Below are 24,317 nucleotides of genomic sequence, written 5' to 3'. Positions count from 1 at the left end.
ATGAACTGAATCGACAACCCACAGATCCCACAGATATATAGACGAGAGAGAGATCTTGGTGGTGGATTCGACCTCGGTGGTCGTCGGTGGTGCGTCCATTTTTGCTACGGATTGGTTGCCGGAGGTGGATGCGGTGGTGGTGGTCGCCGGAGGTGAAGGTGAAGCTGGTGGTTGCTTGTGGTGGAGGTGACGCTGGTGGTTGGCCTCCTCCTCCTCCTCTCTCTTTCTCTCTCTCTCTGTTCTCAAGCTTGGGAATGGTTTGGCGCGAGAAGCAGGATTTAATTTGGGGTCCGATTCAAAAAGTTCCTAAAATTTTTTTTTTTTTGGGGGGCTTAAGCTAATGTGGGGCCCAAGCCACGTCAACGTCCTGTTTTTGGGCATGGGTGGAGAGCCTGCACCGTAGCCTTATTGGTTGAGAAACTAAGGCTCCGTTTGATAAACTTCTTAGCTACCAATTCTTTGTTTGGTAACCCAAAATGGATTAGGACTATTAGTCCATTGGGACTAGTAAGGTGGGCTTCCGGAGGAGATGGTATTACCAATCCCAACCCAACCCCCAACACATTTTCATTACCAATTCTTTCTATCAGTCCAATCTCATCACAAACAATCATGATATTAATAATCCCATCATCCAATCTCATCTCAAATAAACATACTCATTACTAATCCATTTTCATTACCAATCCCTTCTCATTATCAATCTCAATCCTAATCCTATCTCCTTACGAATCTCACCAATCTATCACTGTTATCAAATGGGGCCTAAAAGAGGACCAGAGGGGAATGAGAAAACATAGGGATTTTTGTGGGTTTGGTGATTGGGTTTCAGGGAAATGCATGTGTTTGGCAAAGGAGATCCCCAATCCGACTCCCATCCGGACAGGGGCCTGTCCAACTCTTCTCGGCCGTTGATCTCGCAAATCAACGGTTGAGATGAGCCGAACACTTTTTTTGCCAAAACGATGTCGTTTTGCTGCAAAAAGTGTTCGGCTTATCTCAGCCGTTAATTTGTGAGATCAACGGACGAGAAGAGTTGGACAGGCCTCTGTCCGAATGGGAGTCGGACAGGGGATTTGATCTCTGTGTTCGGGAGAGAGAGAGAGAGAGAGAGAGAGAGAGAGAGAGAGAGAGAGAGAGAGAGAAATTTAAGGATAAAAGAAGAAGCTGGTTTATAAGAACAATCATTTTACCTCCACACCCATTTACACACCTAGTGTGTGTAGGCTCCATCTCTATTGTGAGTGTGGATGTGTAAGTGGGTGTGTAAGTGGGTGTATAGTTAGAATTTTCATTATAAGAAATTGGGAAGGTAAAAGCACTGAATAATTGTCCTCCCCATCGCATTTTCCACTTTTCCTCCTTCTGCCTTAGCTGCGTGTAACTTGCCCCCAAAATGACGTCGTTTTTGGAGGCTGCAGTTTCCAGCCTTTTTTAGGCACTGCAGGGACTCGGGGTCCCACACGATCATCATAGAGAAAATCCTCACGAGGATCCGGATTCCGATTGGCTATACTCTCCTTTATTCAAGATGGAAGTGTCCTTTTGATGTTCTTTTCTTGATTATCAATGAAATTTTGTGAAAAAAAAAACCCACCCTCCCGCGAGGAAAAAATTCAACCGGCGGGTTAAAGAAAACAATCTCACTCCTCTATCGTTGAATCCAATTGGGGAATGATGCTGTGCAATGATATGCGCAGTACCGTATTGCGCACTTTCAAGCCATCGGATCATGCATCCGACGGCTCGGATCTCATCTTGACAATAAACGGCTCTCAATCATTGGTTGCTAAAATGAGATCTGAGCCGTAGGATACACGATTTGATGGCTCAGATATACGCAGTACAGTTCTATGCACCTCACTGCACAACACCAACCCAAAGTCCCGTTAAATCTCCCAAACTCCTTTTTGATGTTGTTTTTGTAGTATTTTCTTGCAAGCCTAAAAATATTATAAAAATTGAAGCTTGTAGGCGGTCGCTTATATTAAACCAGCCCGAACCTCGTATACCCCTTGCAATAAAAAACTCATCAATCGCGGTACATTCATCATGTAGTAGGAGTAATTTTTACACATCTCTCCAGCCAACCTGGTACCTCCCTATACACCACCTTTACACACGCATATTTGTGGGGAAGCCGAGGCTGCTGTGAGCAGAAAACAACAGCGTGTAATTTTACCGTTCAAATGTATTTTGGATGTTCGGATTTTAAAAAAACTCTTTCAGAAAATTATTTTAAAATCCGAATCATTAATTACTGAGACGAACAATGGGATGGGGCACAACTGCACGCTGCTGTGTTTGCTCACAACAGCTCCAGTTTCCATAATTGTGACTACCTTCATACCTTTTGCTCCCTTTTTGTTTTTTCTGGCCCTTTTTCTTGTTTCCCAGAGGTGCTGCATTCACAGCTCCATTTCCACCGCTCCATGGGGGCTCGAGTGGGCCTCATAGAAATATAAAAAAAAAAATCATAAATTTAAAAATAACGGTAAAAATGAAGCAGTGATCCTAGACTTTTTGTTTCCCATGAACCTTTACACATTTGGGTTGTGGAGAACTTTTGCATGGTGAAATAGAAGTTAAGCAAGAGTGAAGGAAACAAATACCGATTTCTCTACATCTTTGCTCAATCTTACAGAGAAGTCAAGAACATTATCTAATTATCTGCTTTTATACTTTTACACATACTTTTCCTTTTCTTGTTCCATCTTTTCATCTCTTACAACTACAAAGAACAAACTAGAACTAGAATCAGGACAAAGCATTTCCAATAGTACTGCTGTCTGCTGAGCCTGTGATTTGAAACAACTTTCCTCTCTTTTTTCGACACATTCAAACCATCCCCTGTTTTTATTTGGCATTGCTAACCACAGCCAAACCCCATCTTTCTATATTTTTAAGGGGTAATTTTTTGGCTCAAATTAAGGTGGAAGTACATGAAGACCCCTCAACTATGTCTTTTTTACACGGAGATCTTCCAATGTTCAAAATCACCCATACAAACCCCTCAACTATATGAAATGAAGAATAGACTAACTCTGTTAACGGAATGAGGAAAAATGACGATTCTACCCCTAAAAAATCACTCACACTAACCCCCTCATCTATAGAAATCGTCCACGCGGACCCCTTCATCTTAATGATTTTTTTGACAGAAGGGTGCTAATTGACTAACGGTTATAATTAAAAGAATCTATATGAGCGATTTTAAACGTTAAGAGGGTCTCCGTGTATTTTTACCTGAAATTAATATGATGAGGTAATGCCATGAAAATCACCAACTGTGATGCATGTAAGGAACAAAATTGATGATAACAACATGCTTACATTTTCTTACCTTATCAGGTCATCTTAGGACTACCTAGCCTAGTTGTACCTACGTAGTATTTTCCCCATTGGTGAAGAGTTTTGGATAAGGTTTCTAAACTTTAGAAATTCCGAGTGAACACGTATCCAAGGCACCTGAAAAAAAACTTGTACCCTAATCACAAATTCGAATTTCACGAATACTAAACGTTTCAAACTTTGAGGCGAGGTTTGCCTGACCATTCCCTGCAATTAGTCGAGGTGTGCGTAAATTGGCACGAACATCTGGATATAAGATGTCAAACAGTAATATATTTCTTATTGGTTGGAAACATCCAATGTTTACACGTCCACCGAACTCTCCTTATGTGCAATGTTGTACGAATTTTTTTATAAACAGGTGTCTGGGTCAATTTACACCCATCTCGATTAATCCAGGGAGACCACTCCCATTGTCTACTAGTAGAGACCCATGTAAAGCCAGAGCAAACTCTGTATGGACTGTTCTCAAAGAAGTTGATAGCACCTAAAAGTTTTTGAACTACGAAAAAGTGAATCTTTAAGTCTCATGTCTTGACCATCAGTTCAATCCGTTGTGGTTAGTGCCATGTTGAAGGAGTGCAATAATACGGTAGCATTTAGTATGTATTATTACGCAGTAATTTTTCTGATCTCATTTTCAATGATTTCTTTTGATAATTTATGATGGCTTTATTTTTATGTTTTGTTCTCTTGTAACGTTTTTTTATAATTATCTATGGCAATGAATTTCTTGCTCTTTCCTTAAAAAATAAATAAAAGTGAAAAATTGCAAATAAGAGCGCACTATTTATATCTTGTATAAGATGGTATGGGTATGTTAAAAGATAACGCAGACAGAAATCTCGGGTGAAACAGAAGAATGCAAGACAAGTCTTGCCCAAAAATAGTGTGTAATTTTTGCCGTCGTTCGCAATTGCATGTTTGTTGCATTGTTTAACCCAAGCCAACAACCTCATAATGTTCTTGTGACTTTTATATGCGAAAGTGCTTTTGCACTTTTGGAAACAGTTTGGAAACTGCTTTTAAAGGCCTCTGTTTTGTTCTAAGTTTCTAACAGCCCCAGAGAGCTCGGGTTGTTTTGATTTTCTTTTTCTCCCCGATAAACCAGTATAGTAAGCAAGAGAAACTTTTATGTATTGATATCTCCGGTATACAGTAAACAAATTAAAATGATATTTGTCATAAATAAAAGGAACAAGAATATATTAAAAGCCCAAAATATTGAGCACTGCCAAGGATGCGAATGTCCACAAATATATTTAAAACCATTCGATGCACTTGGGTTCCACAAAATGCTCGGTAGACATACTCTACCCGGCCGATTTCCAGACTCGGACACATTTATATCAAGGTATCCGAAACTCTGTCGCATTTATATCGGAACACAAGACAACCGGAAGCTGGAGGAAAGCAAATGAGTAAATAGAGTTTAATGAAAAGCTCGATCGACCGACCGACCGAAGATCTAAATTCAATCACAGGACATTCAGCAGAAACATACTAGGAGTACTTATTTACACATGTGCTTTGTGTTCAGTATTTGAGCAGAGGTAAAAATGGGACCGAAAGGGAAATGAATACAATTCCGACCGTTAAATTCCAAGAACCATTTATAGCCCATACCATACTATTCCCTCTCCTCGGCAAAACCTCCGCTGCTTTTCTCATCACCAGCAGAAGCAGAAGCAGAAGCAGAGGATATAACGAAAGAATGTCATCTTCTTAAACCCTGTGCCCTTCCTTTGTCTTTTTCTCTCCTCTCCTCTCCTCTCCTCTCCATGTACGCATCAACCCAATTTGCAATCAGGCCCACCATCGATCACTGTTGTGTGATTTGGGTATTTGTGTTTATCGTAGTGTGTGCTTTTTTTTCCTGATAATTGGTGGTTCTTTCTCTTGGATTCTCTCGGTCCAAACAGTAACCATACGCCAAAACCTCGGGAATTCCCATTTCAGACAATACCCATAAGATGTTTTCTCCATTTTCCTGCAATTTTCCCCTCATTGCCCTGAGACCTGACCACCTCTGTTTCTCCGCTCTCCGACCCAGAAGAAGATTAAAGAGATAGAGACGTCTAGAGAGAGAGAGAGAGAGAGAGGAGTTAAAAAAACCTCCACGTGATTGAGAGAAATGTGGGGATAAAAACCACAGATTGAAAAGCCATGGTGGCAGCTAAGGAAGGATTGCATGTGAAGGTCAAGACAAGTGTCTTACTGACTGCGAGACTGTAAAAAAACATTTTCTCATTAGGGTTAAGAAAGAAAGCTGATCTTTCTCTCTCTCTCATGTGTTTGCTTATGATGCACCCACAGACACTACCCATATCTTTGTTCTTCTCCACGTGGGACTTGCATTCTATTACCGCCTATATCAGTACCCCCATAGCCTTATTGTCCTCCTGTATTTCAAAACCCTTTATTCCTGTGTCCCGTTTGCTCACTCCTTTTTCTTTGCCCTTTATGGGTTTTTCTCGTTTTGTTTCATTTTGCTAGCATTCAACTCAAGTCGGTTCTCTTAACCTCCACCTCTCATCCTCATTTCCCATTCCTTGGATTTTCTTGTCCTTGTGCATTTTGCTTGAATTCAATCTGATTTTGCTACTCTCAATCACTGACTTCCCATATTCTGATGGAATTCAAGTCAAAATAGAACCACTCCTTATGCTTCAATTGTTGCTTTCCATTGATGGGTAGTTCTTGGCATTGTCAAATTATCCTTTGCTAACTTCTGTATGTAATGGCTTCAATCCCAAGGCTTCGTAAGCTATGTTATGTGGAGCCAGTGAAGTGCTCTCCACTTGGTTTTGAATCATTTGAATCCCCCAAAAGTGAGAAGGAATCATTTGAGCCACCAAAAGTTGAGAAGCAATTAGTAGATGAAATTGTTGTGCTTGATGAGCAAAAGAGGAAGAAGCCCAAGAGGGGGCCTAGGGAGTGGAGATGTGTGGATTACTGTTGTTGGATAATTGGGTACATGTGCACTACTTGGTGGCTTCTCTTGCTTTTGTACCACTCTCTGCCTGCTAATTTGCCTGGACTCAAGGTGGCTGAGCCGCCCGGGGTACGGCTGAAGAGGGAGGGTGTAACCGCCCTCCACCCGTTGGTTCTGGTGCCAGGCATTGTCACCGGCGGCCTCGAGCTTTGGGAAGGGAAGCCTTGCTCGGAAGGTCTGTTCCGGAAGCGGCTTTGGGGTGGTAGCTTTAGTGAGATCTTCAAGAGGTATGAAATTGCTCTGTTGATACATTTGGTTTTCTTGTGGTTATGAATCCATCATTATCCATGTGAGAATTATGGTAGTGAAAATGTGGAGGTTTAGTTGCACCATTGAATTCATTTATTTATTTATTTAATCTCCAGTTCAGTTTTTATTTTTTTATTTTATTGTAGTTATGGACCCATGTGAGAATAATGGTAGTGAAATGTGAAAGAGTTTTAGTTGCAGTATTGAATATTTGAATTCATTTGATTTTGATTTCAATATATCTATTGTGGACTGTGAAGGTATTAGAATTATGGCAGTGAAAACTCAAGAGGTTTGAAATGGAGTGTTGGATTGATATTGTATTGGATTAATCTTGGATTGAATTTGTGATTATGTGAATCCATTGGGGAATTATGCAAGTAAAACTTCAAGAGGTTTCAAATGCACAGTTGAAGTTAATTGGGCCTGATTTCATTTCAATTTTGATTATCCTGGTGAATCCATCATGAGAATTGTGCTAGTGAAATTTTGGTTTGCAATGCACTGCTGAATTCAGTATGAAATTTAGTTCAATTATGGATTGTACCCATGAATCCATCTGGCAATTGTGTAGTCGAATCTCCGATAAGTTTGATGAGTTGCCCTATCAAGTTCATTTGTTTCCATTCCGAAACTTCAGTTCTGGATCGTACTTTCGAACCCATTTAAGAATTGTGCTGGAATTTCAGGCCTTTGTGTTGGTTGGAGCACCTATCTCTGGACAACGAAACTGGACTTGATCCCCCGGGCATTCGCCTTCGTGCAGTACCAGGACTGGTTGCAGCTGACTATTTTGCACCTGGGTATTTTGTTTGGGCTGTTCTTATTGAGAATCTGGCGCGTGTTGGTTACGAGGGGAAGAATATGTATATGGCTGCCTATGACTGGAGGCTCTCTTTCCAGAATACAGAGGTATAATGGATCTTCCTCGGGCTCTTTTTAAATGTAACTGCGGCACTGTACCAACACAATATACATTGCCTTTTGTCTCTAAAATCAGGAGTTGCTGCATTGATTACCTTGAAATTGTGTGTTCATGTTATGCATCTCAACTTTCTACATCTTTATCTAGCATTGAGAATTAGTACTAAATTCCTTGTTTCTGACCATCGTTATCGATATTTGTCATCAATCGAATGGCGTCATCTTTTGGGAATCCTACCTATTCTTAGTATGATATTGGGAAATCTCAGTGTCATTACTCGAACATGTCCATAAGGGTGACAGTTTGGGAGCATTTGCAGCTCATTAGATTAGAAACCACACAACCTAAGTAAATTCAATTTCAGTACAAATTATACTGGTTAAACAATTTGGCATAACAAAGAGGTCATGAATGAGAATAAGGACGCTAGAATGGAAATAAATCAAGCACACACATAAATTAGGCAAAAGATTTACGTGGTTCACCCTGCGAACAACTCCAAAAAAAAAATCATTAAGGACATCCAAGAGTCTCTCACCTTCACTGTCTCTAAACTTTTTTTCCTCGTTTGCTTGACATGTCATTTCAGAACTCTTGTACATTTTTATGGCAAACGCTTTTGGGCATTCGTGTGCCGTTCTCCGTATGTCTGTGTACGGAGAAAAATGTACAACATTTACATGGTTTACCCTACGAACAACTCCCAAAAAAATCATTAAGGACATATGTTGTTCACCCTAAGAACAACTCCCAAACCTTTTTTTTTTCTCGTTTGCTTGACATGTCATTTCAGAACTCTTGTACATTTTTATGGCAAACCCTTTTGGGCATTCATGTGCCGTTCTCCGTACATCTGTGTACGACGAAAAGGTGGTTCCAAGGTAACAGTGTTCTCCAGTAAAAGCAAGAGAAGTGTTTTGTTTTCAAATGCCGAGGAAAAACAAGATAGGGCCACTTAATTTTCCAAGTGCACTTTGATACACTTTCTTGATTTTCATGTTGCTTTCTGTGCGTGTGTATCCACTTAATCGTGTAGTCAATTTTCTGTCAAGGGTTACCGATTAGTTACAAATTGAAACAGCTACAATAATATGTAGTTACTCTAATTCTATTTCTAATTGCAAACAAGCAGATCAGGGACCAAGCTCTTAGTAGGTTGAAGAGTAAAATTGAGCTTATGTACGTAACCAACGGCTATAAGAAAGTGGTGGTGGTGCCTCATTCCATGGGGGTCATCTATTTCCTCCACTTCCTTAAATGGGTTGAATCACCTCCTCCTATGGGAGGCGGTGGAGATCCCGGTTGGTGTGACAAGCATATCAAAGCAATCATGAATATAGGTCCAGCATTTCTTGGTGTTCCGAAGACAGTAAGTAGTTTATTGTCTGCTGAGGGAAAAGATGTTGCTTTTATCAGGTCAGTCCATAATCCATCGTAATCATACTTGCATTTTTTTGAATAATGTTTGCACCCTCGGGGTCAGGGTGGAGTTAAAGTAATCTATCTGCAAATTTGCTTGCATTCCGTTATACAAATTACATCTCTGGATTCAGACTAGATTAAAGTACTCTACTGGTACTTACGTTGTTGAACTCTCTTCTTGTGTATGATTTGTTGTAAATCATTCAATATGTTACATTGTTTGAAGAGGCATTGTCACTGTATGACAAATGAAAAGTCGATAAATGGAGTTATCAACCTATCTGAAGCAAACAATCCAAAAGTAAGAGATACACAAATTGTTTCCAAACAAATGAAAATACAATACCCTGAATTGGTAAATGTTCTGATACAGTTGGCCAACATCAACTAATATCAAAACAAAGTAGAGCAGAGTATCATAGTATTTGTTTTTCAGAAGAATCAAAATAGCTTTCTAAAACTGTAAAGAACTATAAGGGACATAGAACCCGTTCGTTTGAGAGGACTAAAATAGCAAAGGAAAATATAAATTCAAAGGATTTGTACTGATATGATTAACAATACCACACTAGCTAGGGTACAATATATGCACAGTTTGCGGGATTATATATCCGGTATACATTGAATATCCAACTTGTAAGAATTTTAACCGAACACTTGATATGTGGTCTCCTTGATTTAATAGTCCAATCATCAAATAAACAGCCCATAGTGAAGTACGGTAACTTTAATGATATTGTAGAATGTAGACCCATTGGAAGGATGTCATTTGCATGCAATATCCAAATACCTTGATAGTGACATACAAATTTGCCTAGTTGTTGGACTCAACCTTTATTTGGTCTTGTAGAGCTATGGCTCCTGGTCTCTTAGATTCTGAGTTGCTTGGGCTTCAAACTCTGGAACATGCCTTGCGGGTGTCTCGAACATGGGACTCCATGATTTCATTGATGCCAAAAGGAGGAGAGACTATTTGGGGCAACTTGGATTGGTCACCAGAGGAAGATTATGGTTGTGTTTCTGCAAAGAAAACAAATATGCAACCTTCTGGAGGAATTAACACCAACAATACTGATGGAAAGAGAGGTCTCAGAGTTCAAGAATCGGTGAAGCATGGAAGGATCATCTCTTTTGGCAAGGACGCATCACGGTTGCCTTCGTCACAGGTCCCCAATCTTGGTTCAAAGGTATAGCATTTTCTGAATTCTGATCTACGAATTCTGTTCTTGAATGAATTTGCAACTTCACATTGCGCTGCAGAGGAAATTTTTTCATACGAGTTAAGATAAAATTTTGAAAATCTATGGTGCCAAACATCTTGTAATGTTCGTATACCTCTATAGCATGGTTTATTATAACTCTAACTATCCTATATTGGGTGTGCATTTGTTTTACTCTCCCTAATTGAATATTGAGCATGCACATGTTCGATGGCAATCAAGCTGCTTTGCTTTCTTCGCTAGTACTCCTAGTCTAATGGTCTTCTCGTAGCTTATCAAAAGATCCACAAATTTGAATCTTAGCATACTGCATTCCTTCATTCCCAAATGGATTTATCTACAAGGGTACGGTCTAATCCTCCAAATCAACAGGAATTTGTGCACGCAACAACCTCCACTAATCCCAACACGTCCTGCGGAGAGGTCATGACAGAATATGATGAGATCAGTCGTGAAAGCATTCGTAAAGTTGCAGAAAACAAAGCTTACACGGCGAGAAGTCTTATTGATCTAGTCCGCTTTGTTGCTCCCAAAATGATGCAACGGGCTGAGGGTCACTTCTCTCATGGGATTGCAGAGAATCTAGATGATCCTAAATACTCCCATTTCAAGTATTGGTCAAATCCGCTCGAGACCAAGTGAGTACAACTATTCTTTATGTCCAATGTTATGCACTTAATTTCAATCTAAAGAAAGTCTTGAATTACATGTTATCTTTTCGTTCAGATTACATTCACCAATTTTAGCCGTTATGTCTCAGATAATGCTCACAATTAGTTCCGAAAACTGCTTGAATTGTTCATGAAGAACATGAGTCATGGTTTAGGATTCCCATTGTACCGGCATTTCCTCTTCCCTTTTTTACCCTTTTCTTTTCATCATATGCAGCTCTGCTGCATTCATAATGTTCTTTCATATTTCTTTTCCAATGTTATTAGTACCTTATATTCTGTTTTCTTAGACGACACTGTAATTGCATTCCACTGAAACCCAAATTTGATCAATGTTGACATGTTTCCACCAAGTTGTTTCTTTTGTCTCTGTGAACTAACACTGCATAACGCTGTATTCATATGAAGGATTTGGGGAGAGGAAAGGAAATATAAAGTTAAAAGAGTCCAATAAGTCACAACTGTTTGATCCTTCAACATTCATTTCCTTTCCCTAATTCTTGATCAAAATATAGCCTCAGGGTGTGTTTGGATCATGTGTTTTTTGCTGGGATATATCAAAGCCAAGGAAAATTACAGGAGGATCAAAGAAACAAATTTAGTTTCCCTCCTTTATAGTCTCCCATCCTATAGTCCATCACTAGTCAGATATCTTTTTCTTTTGCAGGTTACCTGATGCTCCGGATATGGAGATTTACTGTTTATACGGTGTTGGAATTCCCACTGAAAGATCCTATGTATACAAGCTCTCGCCTTCTGATAGGTGCAGGAGTATTCCTTTCCAAATTGACAGCTCAGCAGATGGAAGCGAAGACGGCTGTTTAAAGCGAGGAGTGTCCTTCGTTGACGGCGATGAAAGTGTTCCTGTCTTAAGCTCCGGATTCATGTGCTCTAAAGGGTGGAGAGGGAAAACCAGGTTCAACCCATCTGGGATTTCTACCTACGTGAGAGAGTATAGGCACAAGCCGCCAGCAAGTCTTTTTGAGGGGAGGGGGTTGGAGAGTGGTGCACATGTTGATATTATGGGCAATGTGGCTCTGATCGAGGATGTTTTGCGGGTTGCTGCTGGAGCCACCGGCGAGGAGTTGGGAGGTGATAGGATTTATTCGGATATCCTGCGAATGTCTGAGAGGATAAATATTCGGCTTTGATTTGCATGGATTTGGTGATCAATGCACGGAGAGAGAGAGAGAGAGAGAGAGAGAGAGAGAGAGAGAGAGAGAGAGAGAGAGAGAGAGAGAGCAAACATGCTGCGAGTGTATGAAAACCACAACCGTTACGGCTTCCTTCCAAGAAAAGGGCTACGAGGATGGGGGGAAGAGGGGGCTTGACCTGTACTCTAACAATTGTTTGTAAGTTTCTTGTTGACAAAAGCAATTTTCTCACATTCTGTAATCAAATAAGGAAAGAAGTTCTCCTTTGCAAAAAAATAACTACATTCTGACATGTGAGTGTCAAGCTTCTTGTTTGTTTGGTATCAACCTTTCAGTTCAATCTGTGAATGGAGGAGAATAATAATAGGGTGATTCAAGGAAACTGTAACCCTGTTTAAAGGGAACACCATCTGAGGACTTAAAACCAGTAACCCTGTTTCTGCTATTTTTGCATTCGCCGCATGCATCCCCCTTCTGCGACTTTTAACAAACAGGAAAAATAGGTTAGAGCATCGGATACTTATTTTTTTGCACCAAATTTGTCACGCGCGATGCTATTCTATACTACTTTACATTTTGAAATAGCACTACGCTGGTCTGTGACACAACTGCAAAACATAATAAGGTGAAACTACCGAACACTTTCAGGTAAAAGAAGAAACGAAAAAAGTAGCCACAAAAGCCTGCTGAGGACCATGCAAAGGGTCTTTTGGCACCTTCACTCATTGAAAGTTATCTACTTGAAGCATTTTCAAAAGGGATTCGGAGCTTTGTCTTCACTTCTAAATACAAATAGTCCTATTATCACGACATGTCATGATTAATTCTTTCTTTTTTATTTCTTTTTATTTTCCTACTATTTTTCTCTGACCTACCCCTTTCTTTCGAAAATTCAAGATCTGGTGGCCCAAATAATGCAACTAATTGACATTGCCGAAGAAATAGACTAATTTTTATTTTAATTTTTTTGACACATACCCTTCGCTAACTATTATAGCTGGAGGAGCAGACACAAATGTGTAAACAAGAAGCCCTATAGATTTTTAACACCCACCAACTGCTTTAGAGCCAAAGAAGCAAGAAAGCCATTTCCCGCAAGACAAGTAATCAAAGACTAGTTTTGGTACTCATTAAATATCTATGTGTAGTGTAGGGAAAAGAGATAACTTATTAATATATTTGGTATTCAATAAAGGCACCAGCTTTGGCTGACTATGGCCTTTCTCCTGTAAACCTGTTCCATTTGCCAAAATAAGAGACAGCTTGAAAACATTTTTCAGCAAGACACGCCTGTTCAATCTTGGTTGGAACGACCAACTCTTTTTTTTTTGGCAATATATTATGAGTATCGGACACCGGTTCTTTAGTTTGTTTCTTAACCTTGTTGTTGTTGATAAATGTATGTTCCTGAGAGATGACATGTTTCTAAATGGAGCAATGGCATATTGGCATGCAAGCACTTAAAAGTGCATTTGGGTATTTTTTAACTATACTATCTCCATTTTTCTGCTTGGTTTACTCATTCAATTAGCGACTCAATCTCTTGATTAGCGGACTCGGTTCATCAAGAAAAATACAAACGTACGTAAGACCAAGCAAGTGAAAGCAAGAAATAACTCAATTCGGTTGACTTGTACGCTATCGTAGGTCAATAAATCTGTGTTTAAATGCAGAAGGTATATGTAAAGATTAACTTCTTCTACCCAACATAAGATCACATGGCACAAGTGCAAGGGTAAAATCCCTTGATACATTGAGCTACACCACCAAAAAATAACTGGAAAAAGGCTGGCACATGCAAAACAAATCCTCCTAGCTAACCAACCATGTATGAAAATTCATAAATGTCTCCTTGTATGGTACACTTGAAAGACACAACCATCTCCTTGACAAAGATGTCCTTCACATGGGAATTAAAGATGTATTTTAGTCACCTTAACTGGCTGTAAGTTGCAAAGGATCAAACTTGTATAGATGTTGCCATTCTAACTGCCATTCTGACCAACGTGGTACTGATCTAATCCCCGCTTCTAATAAGTTCTTTTAAATTCTCCCTTTCTGACTGACATAGCCCTCTCTCTCTCTCTCTCTCTCTTTAGAAGCTCTTTTAAATTCTCCCTTTCTGACTGACATAACCCTCTCTCTCTCTCTCTCTCTCTCTCTCTCTCTCAAGAGGACAACAAAATTATGGGTGCTTTAGAAATTTTCTTGATTTTCTTTGTTTTTATTGGGGTGCTCTGTTTGGTCAATGGGCAACCTCTAGTTCCAGCATTGTTCATATTTGGTGACTCTGTTGGAGATGTAGGCAATAACAACCAACTTTTCACTATTGTCAAGGCAAACTTCCCTCCTTATGGAAGAGACTTCATAGGTCACAAACATACTGGAAGGTTCTGCAATGGAAAGCTCGCCTTAGATTTGACCGGTTTACTCTCTCTCTCTCTCTCTCTCTCTCTCTCTCTCTCTCTCTCTCACACACACACACACACACACAGAGACGCACACATAGATGCACACATTTTTGGATTATCTGATGGGCTGGTTTGCTTTTTTTTCCATAATCAGCTGAGAATATAGGTTTCACCACATACCCACCAGCTTATCTTAGCAAGGAAGCAAGTGGACAGAACCTCCTGACTGGAGCCAACTTTGCTTCTGGTGCTTCTGGGTATTATGAAGCTACTGCACAACTATATGTAAGTAATCTCAGTTGTAACAATTTTTATTCAACCGTGAGAGTTTCGGGTGGTTGGTGGGCGTGCTCCCACACAATTGTTCAACGATTTTTCAACTGAGATCCCCTGTCCGACCCGCCTGTCTCACCCCTCTCGGCCTTTGATCTCACAAATCAACGGCTGAGATGGGCCGAGCATGTTTTGCTCCAAAACGATGTCGTTTTGAAAAAAAAAGTGCTCGACCCATCTCAGCCGTTATTTGCGAGATCAACGGCCGAGAGGGGTGGGACAGGCGGGTCGGACAGAGGATCCGGGTTCACGATTTTTGTTCAACCGTGAGAGTTTTGGGTGGTTGGTGGGTGTGCTCCAACACAATTGTCCAGGATTTGACTTTTGGGACCAAGCTACAAGAAAGTAATTTTTTGTAAATTCCTTAATCCCAACATGAATAGTCCACATTTGACCGGACCCGAGAGGAGATAAGTCAAGGTTTGCATAAACGGTCGTGAAAAAAAAAAATGATTTTTGTCCAAAATTGTGATCATTGTCATCAACCGAAACTATGCGGCAGTGACCAGTCAAAATAATTGGGGTGCTGTTTTAAAATGTGCAAACCAAATCATTTTGTAGGTCTCTGAACAGAAGAATGGGTTTATAAAACGTTACCATAACAATGTATTGGAGGGCTAGGCTATTCGTTTGGATGCCGGATTAAATTTGGAGGTATTATGTAAGAAGGGGGGATTGGATAGCAGGGGATATTACATAAGAAGAGTGGACTCATATTGATGTGGACTCATATTGATGTGACGTGAGATTAAATAATACTTAGTTTGAATGAAGGATAAAATGGGGGGATAAGATTGTTTTGTAATTAAAATGGAAGAGAGAAAGGGTATTATTCGGAGATATTAGGGGATTCCACAATGCTAGCTCAAACCCTAGCCATATGAAAGCCTCCCTCAAAGGGTATTAGGGGGGTTAAGGAGGAGTGCGTCTTAAGATATCCCCTGTTATGGACTTCTCAAATGACGCCATGTACACGGGCCCACGGATTAGGAGGAGATATCACAATCTCCCTTCACAGTGTAGCATCCAAACAGGTATACAATAAAATCTAAAAGGTAAAGTACGTTATTGGTCCCTGTGATTTTAGCCAGATTTCACTTTAGTCTCCACAATTTTAGTTCCATCTAATTGAACTATACACTTCCATTTCCGGCTCAAAGTAAACCTACAATCATCTTCCGCTAGTATTTCAACCAACAAAAAAAACAACACGCGTGACAAAATTTTGAGGGCATTTCAGATTGTTCACAACTTCATCCCGAAAAAAGTACAGTACTAAATTACACCAACAGATGCTACCTTTTCACCTTTGTTCCACTTCGGCCGTCGTAGAGTCAGTTTTTTTTTTTTGCCTTTCCATTTAATAATCTCCGGAGTATGACCAGAGGACTACATTTCAAATGGAAATGACAGTGCATGTTGCTAATACCGTAACTTATCCAAATTGGTATATACGAATATCATGTTCTTGTCGATGCCATGATTTGTGGATTTTGGTGGTGTAGCATACCATACCATTGAGTAAGCAGCTGGAATACTACAAGGAGTGCCAGAAGAAATTGGTGGGAATTGCTGGGAAGGCCAATGCTTCGTCCATTATCTCTGGTTCAATCTACTTCATCAGTTCGGGGAGTAGCGACTTTGTTCAGAACTACTATATCAATCCTCTGCTCTACGAGAAGTACACAACTGATCAGTTCTCAGACATTCTCATTCAGTCTTATGCAACTTTCGTTCAGGTATTATAGTGCCAAAAGGCTGTAGCCCCTATAGTAGTCCTGCGTTAAGCAAATAAATAAACAAATAACGAGCAAGTAGCTACAGAAGGATATTAACGATTAATGCTATGCAAGTCACAAGCATGAAAGTACGAAGCCGAATGACTTGTCAAGCACCAACTGGAAAGAGATCAATTGCACGGAGTGATTGACACATCACTTAATTTGAAACATTCATTCCAAGTACTATTGTGAACAATTGCCGAAGTTTCTTGCCTAGTACTGTTAAACAAGAGCAATGCTACTCACACCGAAATTTGGTCTGAAAATGATTGAGATGGTAGCTCCTTATTGGGAGCTGGTGGGGCCATCTCAAGCAATTCCTATTAGAAGCTTCCATATCGGTTCCGAATCTTGATCTGGTTGCATTGTTCAACGAACAATGGAACAAATTAGTGATAAATAGCTAATGACAAGCTATGTCAAAAGAGCAGTCCAATTTGAATTCACGATTTTCGTATAACCACTGAAGTTTTCAACACTGACCACCCACAATAGGTGGTGCATTTCTCAACGAGTTGAAAACAGACTATTGGCTTTCACGTAGCACATGATCCTTTTCATTCTTGTCCCGATGGTCCAATGTGTGCTCTTATAGCTATATACTAAAAACTACAAGATTATGCCTTATGAAGTGCTTTCCGAGACTTTCATTACATCATGTAGTTTTTGCATTATACTCTCAACCACATATCATGCCTCGAGATTCGTTTGTTTCAAGATTTTCACCATATCGTTCAATTGAAAGTGCATTGAAACATGGGAGAATCCTTTTGGGAGAGGATCTTTGGCCGTAAATTATTGCGCTACTGCATTTGCAACTGTAACATCTCTGCGACAGGAGCTATATGGATTGGGAGCGAGGAAGATCGGAGTTGCAACGCTGCCACCGCTAGGATGTCTGCCGGCATCCATTACAATATTCGGCTCTGATAGCAATGAGTGTGTGGCCAAGTTAAATAAAGCTGCAATCTCATTCAATAACAAGCTCAATGTCACCTCTCAGAATTTGCAAAACAAGCTTTCCAACCTCACCCTGGTTGTCTTGGACATCTATCAACCTCTCTATGACCTTGTCACAAAGCCTGCTGCTAATGGTATGAAACTATTCTCTCTCTCAATTTACCTCCAAACTAGTGGAGTGCACAAATAGCCCAGTCATAGCCACTGGGACCAGTCCACATGCATTTCTCTTCCCTCATTTTTTGTTGCTTACATGATTGTGAGTTAGATTTGGGGTGGAATAGCATGGTCTTTTCTTTTTGGGCAAGGGAAAAAAAAAAAGAACAGGAGAAGGGTACTAGACTAATAAAGCATCATTAATACAGCTCAAAAGAGATTTGAACCAAATAGCATAGGTTATACCCTCAAAACACGTTAAATTATTACTCCATAATTTCTTTCTTAGAACAAATATAGATCCAACAGTCATTATCTAAAGGGTAACCATCAGCCTGCCAATAACTCTTGCAATCCAAATAAAGGAATCATTTTTGGTGGGATCTGAGGCCTTCATACATAAGATTTAGAGGGAAACGAAGTACTCATGCACAAGACCAGGTGTGCCTAGTTGTGTTTTGAACTTTGCATATTGGCACTAAAACAAACCAAACTACTGAAGGCAAAGTCTCAGACTTGTGTTTGGCTAATTAAGCAGCCTAATGGGGATCAATTACAAGTAAAACTTGCGAACGTATTTTGAAACTCATAATGAGTTTTTTTTAGAGCTCAGAATAGGAGCATATAAAAACTCAAACTCAGCTCTTAACCACTTCGAGATGTCTTGAAAAACAAGAAAAGCTAAGCTTGAACACGTGCAATTGAGCATCCATGCCAAGATTAAATATTTTCACTACTCAGCTTGATTTAAATTGTCTCACACACACAAAAGGGGCGTACTTTGATGTGAATAAATCTTACTCAATTACGTTGTATAAATTTCGAAAATGCTCTAATCGACATCTGATGGAGGCAATTTTTTACAAGGATTCATGAAATGGTGATCAATCTATGCAGGACCCGATGTGGGCCCCGCTAAAAGGTTAGTGCATAATCTGTGTTGTATTGTATAATAACATCTATTATTCATTTGAATGGAAACTAAATTAACTAATCAATAGTACCTTATCGGAATTTACGAGGCACTATTACAAAGATTTAGAGGGGAGGCTAGGTGAGCAAAATAACCGTCAAACCGTGAATCTAATCCAAACCGAATGGTTTGTTTCGGTTTTTCAATAATGTGGTTTGGTCCAGATGTTACAAAATTAAAACCGTTTTAAATGGTTGGGTCTGTGGATTTACGTTAATAGTTACAGTTCTAAACCAATCCAGACCATAGTATATATACACACCTATATTACCTCAATAGTCAATTGATTTCCTAATCTTAATGCTCCAATTCATAACCCTATACTTTCACTCACTAGATTAATTCCCTAAACTTCAATATACGATTACATATTCTTATATGTCAATACACTAAACATACACGACTTGGGTATAGTAAATTGATTTTCTAATCCTTTTGCTTTTAGTACCTAATTTCCTAATCTAATGCCATATTCCTTCACTAATTACTGGTATTCTGCTGTTTTTTAGCTGGTTGATGTTAGTGAGTTTTAATAATTTTAATAGAACTAGATTTATTATAAGTTTAGGTTTAACTTATCTATGCAATTTTAAGTACTTTAAATAGTTTATGGCGATGACATCTCAATTTCAAGCGAACCGCGACCAAAACCGAACCCTACAGTAATGGCTTGGAATCTTTGGATTGGTTCTACTAATTTTATGATTTCATAATCCGTAGGTAGCAGTTTAGCTCTTGGATTACTATAAAACCGGATCAATCCGTTCCACACTCAACCCTAGATACAAACCCAAGAAATGAAGATCCTATGCCAACATTTACTAAGTGGAAAATGCAAGTTATATGAGTTGGGTTAAGGACGAGTCCCAGTCAACACTATTTGAGGTAATTAGTCAAAGACCATATTGAATTTAACACGGCTTCTTATCTAATGGGGGTGTGTCATATGCAAACACATGGCACACAGTCACTCTTACGAGAGTTTTTTGCCTCCACAACCCACATGAGAGAGAAGATGCATATTTCAACTTTGTGTATGAGTTTAATCAAAGAGAAAGAGGACCCAAAAAAAAAACTATTTTTTCGGGATAGATATATATTATGTAAGAAGTAAAAAAATCACTACACTTTTGTACAAAATGTACTATAGACTTAGTTATTTGATTTTATGAATATTTACTGTTATATTCCAGGGCAAGAATAATCTGAATCAGCTTTGTTGTCAAACAATATCCACTTCAAAATGGACAGCAACTTGCTATGTATGCCAAACGACATAATTTTGGATACAATTGCCAAAGTTGCAGAGTCTTTCGTGACCGATCTTGCAAACTGCAAACACTGGTATTGAACTTTAGTGCATTGAACTCTGGTATTAAACTCCATTTCAATAAAGTGTACTAGATTTTAATACAAAAGTTCAATGTACTAGAGTTCGATACCAGCATTTGCAGTTCACAAAATCGGTCACGCAAGACTCTGGCAACTATATCCAAAACGATGTCGTTTGGCATACATAACAAGTTGCTGTCCATGTTTGAGTGAAGATTGTCTGACAACGAAGCTAATTCGGATCACTCTTGCCATTAAATATAACGGAACATATTCATAAAATTAAATATCATAGCATACAGTTCATAATATACAAAATTGTAGTGATTTTTTACTTATTACATAATATATATCGATCCCGAAAAAAAAAAGGTTTTTTTGGATCCTCCTCTTTTATTAAACCCATACACAAAACTGAAATATGCAACTTATTTCTCATGTGGGCTGTGGAGGCGGGAAGCTCTAGTAAGAGTGACTATGTGTCATGCATGCATATGACACACCTCCATTTGATGAGAAGCCGTGTTAAATTCAATTATGTCTTTGACTAATTACCTCAAATAGCGTTGACTAAGGCTGGTCCTTAACTCATATAACTTGCATTTCACACAGTAAATCCTAGCATCAGGTCTCCACTTTAGCTAGCTTCATTGTCTCGGGTTGCATTAGCCTTCCCTCTGAACCTTTGCAACATTGCCTCAGTAAGTTCCGATAAGGTACTATTGATAGTTAATTTGGTTTCCATTCAAATGAATAATAGCTATTATAATACAATGCAACAAAGATTATGCACAAACCTTTTAGCGGGGCCCACATCGGGTCCCGCAAAGATGATCCAAACAGCTCATTTTTAAAAAAATATTTTTTCATGGATCCTTGTAAAGCATCACCTCTCTCTCCGTTTGAACAGATTTGGTTCAACGTTCTTTTTGTTGTATCTGATGTGGGGCCCACCGCCACATCAGGTAGAGCGTGGGTTGGTTTCGGGTACCGTAGACTTATTGCTTTTCATATCTTGAAAGGAAACAAAGATTAATAAACACGTATTTTTGCGTGCAAATTGCACGATTTCTCAAAAAGGGCAAGCAATTTGGGACGGACGGAGTACATATTTTAGGTCAGTTTTGGGCACTTACATTGCCGGCTCAAGGACCCTATCTTCAGCCGATCAAGTGTTTGAGAAAAAGGTCAGACTTGGAGAACCACTTATATTTTCCTGATTACAGGTTTCGCAGAGGCAAGGAGAGCATGTTGTGGTACGGGGTTGCTGGAAACATCGTACCTATGCAATGCCAAGTCCCCTGGAACCTGTGCAAATGCATCGCAGTACGTCTTCTGGGATGGCTTCCACCCATCTGAGGCTGCCAACGTCATCTTAGCCAATGATCTGCTCATCAGCGGCATCGCCCTCATTTCCTAATTCCACACCTAAAATCACTCTTGGGCCTTTCCCATTAATTAACTTTGCTTTTGCTGATCTTGTTGGCGAGTTTTATCAGCCTTTTGCCCAGTTGGTTTGTGTATGTGTGTGTGTGGTGGTATGACTTCACTTGAATAATGGAGGTACGAAGTGTATGATGTTTGTTGGAAGCTTTATGTAACTTGGAGTCTTACGAGGGCGAGATCACTCGCACTATTTGTTTCCTTTGTGACTCTTTCTCTGTTGTATTTGAAACATCTGTGTCTATCAATGTCTTCTTCCTTCACTCAAGTTTTCTGTGATCATGCATATTAACGTTATTTACTATATTATCCTACACATGCTAGTAATTCGTCTGAATTTACAGTCTTTGGGTTTTATGTTTAGACTCACTCCAGAGGAAGGAAAGAACTCTGAAATGCACTTTGATTGACCAAAAGTGGCCTGCCTTAATCAAACAGGTTACGTGTCTGATCGTATTTTGCCTTAAAAAATCAGGGAAAAGTAGAAAGAGAGGAGATAATAATCATTTGATCAATCGTAACTAGTACTTCAAAGCAACCAAATTCAACATTGAAAATTCTGCATCAGTAATCAATTATCAAAAGTCAGGACATGAGTACGATACACATACGCAACAACATAGATAGAGACCCCACATGGATTTATACAATACCCATATATTGTAAACGCAGAAACCACTTCACAATCTGGTAAAGTAGAAGAAAGAGGCAAACTCGCGAGAGAGAGAGAGAGAGAGAGAGAGAGAGAGAGAGAGAGAGAGAGAGGGGTTACCTAGACGTGATGGTCGCCAAGCTTCGTATGCGGGATTCATAGAGGGCAGGCGAAGGACATTCAATCCTCCCCTCCCAAAAATAGGAGTAATACATTTTTTTTTAAAATTCAAACTTTTTCCATTTCCACAAATTAAAATAACACATTAATATCTAATGCCTTGTTTAGATGGGCAGCTGGGGGCTGCTGTCCCAGAATTCTGGGTTCACTCCGGTCTTGCTCCGATGATCGGAAGCGTTCACTTCGTAGAGCTCATCGAGTACAATAACTGTGCAAAAAATCAGCTTAATTGGATATCATTAAGTGCCTGATCGGAACCTTTTTATCTTGAAAAGAATGGATCCGAAACACTGGATCAAATCCATTGTAACCCATGGACCGAGAGTTATATGGGTTTCGATTACGTACTTAATGATATCCAATTAAGCTGATTTTTTGTACAGTTGTTCTACTCGACGAGCTCTACGAAGTAAACGCTTTCGATCATCAGAGCGAGACCGAAATGGGCCCATAAATGGGCACAACAGCACGCTGCTATCCCCAAGGGGACAGCAACCCTCCGTCCTTGTAGATGATGTTTTAAAAAAAAAATCTCAACTCAAAAAACATTCATTACCCTTACTTGTAATTATTACTTAACCTTATCTTCAATCATTATTCTCATTTCTCTCTCTTTAATCATTACTTATACTTTCAATCATTACTCTCATTTTTCTCTTCACTTATAAGTTATAACTCTATAAATATTTTAAAATTTTTCCAAAAACTACATACAAACACTGCATAAATCACTGATGGCGAAAGAGTGAGGGATCCCATCTCCCTATCCAGCGGCCAAAATAATGCAAGTGATGGTCTCAATTATGCATGTTTTAGCCCATGCTGTGGCCCCACCCCGAGGTATGATCAATTGAAGGGGAGCTTTCAATGGGATTTGGGAAATCTAGTTGCATCAATTGAAAGCGATTTGCATTAGAAAAAATTCAAAAAGGTTACAGTAGTATATTGTTGAATGTTTTTTGAATTTTTCTAGCAAAAATTGGACTTCATTTTAAGTCATCATTTTACGGATGGAAAAAACATTATATGACAAAAGGAGTAATATATGAAGAGAAAACACCAGTTTAATGTCTTCGATTTTTTAAGTACATTCAATGATGTTTAAGAACATTTCCAACCCGATGCTCTATTTGAGAGTACGGATTTCAACTTTCTGTCACGGCTTATTCTTGAGACAAAAAAAAAAAAGATGCATTTTTCCTACTACAATAGCAGCAGATAAGCTCTCCTACATATCCTTCACTCACCCTTCCAAACTCACATTTTCCCTTCCTCTACGGAGGGCCAAAGTAAATAGACCGAACCGTTCACCTCATAAGGCAACATGTTTATGAACACTTATTTAAGTATAGCAATTAATCATTTAAAGTTGACAATTATATATGCTGTTCAATTTGTAAAACAAAAGAGAACATGTTTATGTACTTACATATATTCATTGTAAAATGTGCTTATCAAACCTACTTAGGTGTCATTCTTGTAAACTTTTTTTTTCTTCATTTTGTATATTTTGTTAGTCTTTTTTAAATTTTTGTTAAATTTGTATGTTTTTATTAATCATCCGTCTCGACGAGAAAAATCTAAAAATAATAAATTTTGATCAAAAGCAAAACAAAGTTCATTGAAGACAGAAAAATACAAAACAATTGTCTTTTTTATCTAAAGTGTCGTCTTATATGAATTTTTACCATCGGTTCACATTTTTATACTTTTCTGGTTCGTCTCGTCAAACGATTAACCTCAACAATTACAACGAAATACTAAACAAAAAGTAAAAATTACAAAAAAAAAGTTTCAGACAAAAAAAATTGCAAGAAATGGCCTTTAATCACTTAATTCAGTTGATCAAATAACCCCTAAATTAGGTTTGTTTACAAAACAAGCCCACCCCAAATGACTTTTCATCGAGTAATTTGAATTTTTTGAATCAATTCTTCCACAATCACAAATACTTACACAAACACACTCATATTCACATGTTTACTCACAGACACTACACATTCAATATATGTGGGACCCGCGAATAAATATGAATGTGCATATTATTTTGTGTATTGAGTTTGTAGATGTATTATTATTATTACTACTATCATTTTGAACATCATGGTT

At 38.9% G+C, this 24,317-nt stretch overlaps 2 protein-coding genes and 1 long non-coding RNA gene across 3 annotated transcripts; 2 read left to right on the top strand and 1 right to left on the bottom strand.

Moving 5' to 3' along the window:
- The first annotated feature begins 4,723 nt into the window (after positions 1–4,723).
- Positions 4,724–12,279, top strand: LOC131313469 (putative phospholipid:diacylglycerol acyltransferase 2). Its single transcript, XM_058341784.1, has 6 exons — positions 4,724–6,573; positions 7,285–7,507; positions 8,653–8,936; positions 9,793–10,129; positions 10,535–10,800; positions 11,501–12,279. Exons 1-6 carry the CDS (start codon positions 6,092–6,094, stop codon positions 11,982–11,984), a joined length of 2,076 nt encoding a protein of 691 aa, XP_058197767.1. The 5' UTR covers positions 4,724–6,091; the 3' UTR covers positions 11,985–12,279.
- Positions 12,280–13,710: 1,431 nt separating this feature from the next.
- LOC131313467 (GDSL esterase/lipase At5g22810) lies at positions 13,711–21,639 on the top strand. Its single transcript, XM_058341783.1, has 5 exons — positions 13,711–14,412; positions 14,553–14,683; positions 16,237–16,470; positions 17,351–17,606; positions 21,160–21,639. The coding sequence occupies exons 1-5, from the start codon at positions 14,175–14,177 to the stop codon at positions 21,351–21,353; spliced, it is 1,053 nt and encodes a 350-aa protein (XP_058197766.1). The 5' UTR covers positions 13,711–14,174; the 3' UTR covers positions 21,354–21,639.
- Positions 15,947–22,341, bottom strand: LOC131313468 (uncharacterized). Its single transcript, XR_009196207.1, has 2 exons — positions 22,149–22,341; positions 15,947–16,509 (listed from the first exon to the last, which is right to left on the bottom strand). It is a non-coding gene; the product is annotated as an uncharacterized LOC131313468 (long non-coding RNA).
- Between the last annotated feature and the right edge of the window lie 1,976 nt (positions 22,342–24,317).

This window comes from Rhododendron vialii, chromosome 13a (assembly GCF_030253575.1).
Source record: "Rhododendron vialii isolate Sample 1 chromosome 13a, ASM3025357v1".
Lineage (NCBI taxonomy): Eukaryota > Viridiplantae > Streptophyta > Magnoliopsida > Ericales > Ericaceae > Rhododendron > Rhododendron vialii.
The sequence above is the reverse complement of the archived record's forward strand: the minus strand, read 5'-3'. Positions and strand labels throughout refer to the sequence as shown.